The sequence below is a fragment of the Trachymyrmex cornetzi genome, unplaced genomic scaffold (assembly GCF_001594075.2).
Source record: "Trachymyrmex cornetzi isolate Tcor2-1 unplaced genomic scaffold, Tcor1.1 scaffold21, whole genome shotgun sequence".
Taxonomy (NCBI): Eukaryota; Metazoa; Arthropoda; class Insecta; order Hymenoptera; family Formicidae; genus Trachymyrmex; species Trachymyrmex cornetzi.
This window is the reverse complement of record NW_017296741.1, coordinates 1,979,321-1,983,406: the sequence shown is the minus strand read 5'-3', so window position 1 is coordinate 1,983,406 and position 4,086 is coordinate 1,979,321. Positions and strand designations below refer to the sequence as shown.

Sequence of the window (4,086 nt, the reverse complement as noted above, 5' to 3'; positions counted from 1 at the left end):
TTGGCTGTCATAAAATTGAAAAAGATTAATGTCAGCGTAACCTCACACTGCTCTTTACAGGTCGTCTAACGATAACACGCCGTGACGTACTAATTGCGGTCGATTTCGCGTTACGTAGCACTTTCTTACCCTCGACATGCACTTTTTTTTACTTGTGAACGCACCCTTTATCTGTATGCTATACCCATGATACTCTCAGCAACCTAATTTTTAATCGGTAATAACAATATTGCTATTCAAAAGAATGATATTGAATAAATTTAAAAATACGGAGCTCAGAGTGATGAAAACAACTTATTATTTTCTTCACTCGATCTCCAAATTTTTTAATTTATTTATATATATATATATACATAAATAAAAATTTATATACTTATTATATTTTAATATAATTTTTATAATCATAATCGACATACACAGAATTTACAATAAAGATTTAACAAACAATCTGTGTGCAGACTTTTATAATTTATTATTTAATATGTAATCTAATTTTTAACGATATTTAGATAATTTCTAACTGTACTTGTATTCCTTCTCGAATCAAGACTTGTATTATACACAGATTTGTATTCAGATCGAAATATACTTTCAATTTATTCCATTTCTGAGAGACGTGTTCGTGTACTGTAACACTGCGTACCAATCGACCTGATCTACAATGTATGACGGATTAAGAAATTTCGACAATTTACGTTTGGGCACGATAATGTGTCGCTTGCATGCAAATAGGAGATGCAACGTACTGGTTGCGTGTTTGGAAATTTCACGCGCCTCTCGGCGATAATTCGTACGCACGCCGGCGGGCAAAAAAATAAAATTTCTACTGCCGCCTACGTCGATACGCCGTATACTATCGCCATTCTCCGATTACCGATTTTATCGAGTCTCAATAAGATCGCGCGATCGCGGCGAACGCGATATTCTCGCTTTCGTCACGGTGGTATTGTTCCTTCCCTAAGTGCCATACCGTTCCATATATAATCGTATAATCCAATACGAAATACACATAACTAAAGCGCATCGGTCAAAGCGTGATTTCTCCTTTTGCAATCTTCGAAAGAATGCGCAACGTAATTTCAAGAGCTTTTAAATGATGACGTAAGATTACAGATTGCTACATGAGAGTAAAAAACTTATGCCTTCAAGAGACAAGAATAACGTCTTTATGAATACCGTTAATTTCTGTCGGTATAAAAAAGCGAGTGTAAAAGATAACGAATGTCTTGTACTATTTATAACATAAAATATGCAGATATCGTCACGTGGATTCCCTTACACCGTAATAACATCAAAAACAATTTAATAATTATTATATTAGTTGATGATCCAATCTAAATCTTATAAGTTACAAGTATTTCGGACAACTGGATTTTTGCTTTCGTAGTTACCTGTAAGAATTAAGACTGATACTCGTTTCTATCAATATAGAAGATGGTTCTATCGTGAATCGAGTTACCATAGAAATGTTTAATTTTTTTATATAATGATACTGAAATTGACGTGAGCAAAATGATAAGTAACGATGAAATAAGAGAAAAAAAAATGTTGAGAATGTACATAACTTTTCACGTCTAACAAATAAGGCTCGCAGGCACTTCTCTGATTAACTGCACACAAATCTTACCGTGGATTTTTCTCAAGAACGACATTATAATAATTTAAATTACGATTTTAATGCTTACAAAAAATAATAAGTCAATAGCCATTCTGGAAAAATATTTACGTGCATAAACTTGCATATAAATTTAACCTTGAAAAGTAAACATAATCTCATCTTGTTTTCGTTCGATGAAGATACAGCTCTTGATTTACTATCGTATATGTTCCATACTATTTCATTAAGATATAAATGTAGTTTTAATATTTTACCCAAATTATACAGATATTTGTTTTGGGTGGAACATACCAAATTTTCGGCACTTTACTAAAGAACCATCTTAACTTTAATTTTGGTTTAACTCACTCTTCATTTTTTTCTAATTATCAGAGTTAAAAAAAGGTAAAGGTTCGTACTCAAAACGCGTTTATAACGATATGAACACGTATTCAGCCATATAATTCACGTTACTATAGAATTTTAGAGATAAAAGCACACATTTATCGATAAAAGCGTATTCTGAATACGGACCGAACAAGAAGTTGAACTGAGATTACAAGTTAATCTACATTAATATCTGCTTCTACCAATGTAGATTAACTTTAATCTCGGTTTTACTTACTCTTTATCATTTTCTAATTTTTAGAACAGGAAAAAGAGACAAAGTGAGTTAAACCGAGATTAAAGTTAATTTACATTGGTAGAAATGAACATAAGATAGAAACGAACACATTAATCTTTCGTCAAACAGTGCTTAAAAATGAAAAAAATTGCAGTGATCTTTCGATGAAGGAAAAAACAGGAAAAGGGAGCAAACTCACTGGCATCGGTGGATGAAGACCACGAAATGCGGAGCTGCTCCACTTGCGCTGTCTAGCCTGGTGATAGTGGCTGCTTCTGCTGTAGGCGCTGTTGTTATGTTGATGATTGCCGTAGGAACGCATGGCGGGCCGGAAGCCCGGATACGGTACACCATGCTGGAAGTCGGCAGCGTCGAAGCGGTGATGATGGGGCTCGTGCAGGAAGCCGTCGTTGTGAATCGGTGGCAATCTGCCGTAGGCGGCGGCAGCCGCATGTCGATCGACGTGCGACGACGGCGTCGTCTGCTCGTGGATGTCGCCGATCTTACCAATCGGGCCGTCCGACGACGGGCGTCCGGTTGGAAACGACGGCATCATAGCCGGATGATGGTGCCCGTAAAAAGGAGGGAAGCCGAAAGAGTTAGGCAGCCCGACGGGACGGTATCCCTGATGATGCGGCAGCGGTGGCGGTGGCGGTTGTCCGGGAGCGTCCAGAACGTATCCCGGCTTCTTGTCGCCGTAGTGATAACCGTCGTTGCTCAGCTGCTGCCGCTGATAATCCTCCCGGGGCTCACCTTTGATCTCGACGCCGGCCTCCGTGGGCTCGGGCATCTCGACTTTAACCCTCACACCGTCGTTCCTGTCTATGCCGGGCTCGCTTTTGATGGCGAAACCAACCGGCGATCTCGCCGGGGGACTCGTCGTGTCGGAGTCCTCGTTGCAGCCACCTACACTGGCCTGCTGCATTCTCGGGAGGTTCACACCGATTCGACACCGCAGTGGTGTTTCTCGTACGACCACGACGGCATCATCGTCCTGCGAATTCCTTGTACAATCGTCGGGTTGCGATTGTCGGGTGATTAGATCGATCGTCGATTAGCTGTAGTGGTACTGTGAGAGCAAGGCGAGACGGAAAACACAGTGGAAACGACGAACGATAGTGGAATCGGATGCGCATTATTTAATTGCGGAAGTTTACTTAAATCCCGGAATGGCTCGGCCTTACCGCGAATCGGCAGAGAACCGATACAAGGAGCATTTTCCGCTGCTGCGAGAGTATCGCGTCACACGGTCCGTGAGGGCGAGAATTCCGTCAGAGCGTCGTATTCGACACGAGGAACGCATTCGATGCACGCTGTAAACGCATAGATGACGTATAATCCTCCGGAGCATTCGTGATCGTCTTAGTCCTATATTGTGGGATTTCCTAGTGTAATTCTGCGTGGAAACCCTTCGTGCACACATACACACGCACACACGTGCGAGTCTCTCTCTCTCTCTCTCTCTTTCTCGGAGAACGGGCGTCGTCCGTCCGCGGACGACACGTTCACCCACGGTAGAAGCGTGGGTCGGTCGCGCTGGATTTCGGTCGCATGGAGGGGGAAGAACGAAGGGAGGGCAAGGGCGGCGTGACAGTTTCCGTGTCACGTGTCCACCGACCTTAGGCCCCGCCTACGACTCCGATTTTCCCTGACGAGCCAGGATCGTTATACCTGGCCCTTACCGAATTCGTCATTCGTCGCTCGAGTCGAATCACAGGGCGGGCGTCCGCGCAAAAGGGGAGAGGGGAGACGACAGTCCCTCTCGAGACGCTGCGATTGCGAGGGAAGCGAAAACAAATGTCACTTCACCAAGAGCTCCCGATTTCTCGTGCGGTCACCCGCGCGTCACTCCTCTCTCCCGTCG

At 42.7% G+C, this 4,086-nt stretch overlaps 1 protein-coding gene across 2 annotated transcripts in view; it reads right to left on the bottom strand.

The window, feature by feature from the left end:
* Positions 1-3,230, bottom strand: part of LOC108759939 (uncharacterized) — a 300,035-nt gene extending 296,805 nt beyond the window's left edge. For both annotated transcript variants that reach the window (XM_018505671.1, XM_018505672.1), the window contains exon 1: positions 2,422-3,230. In XM_018505671.1, coding sequence (XP_018361173.1) covers positions 2,422-3,147 — 726 coding nt within the window. In that variant the 5' untranslated portion in view covers positions 3,148-3,230. The remainder of the gene's footprint in view (positions 1-2,421) is intronic.
* Positions 3,231-4,086: the final 856 nt, after the last annotated feature.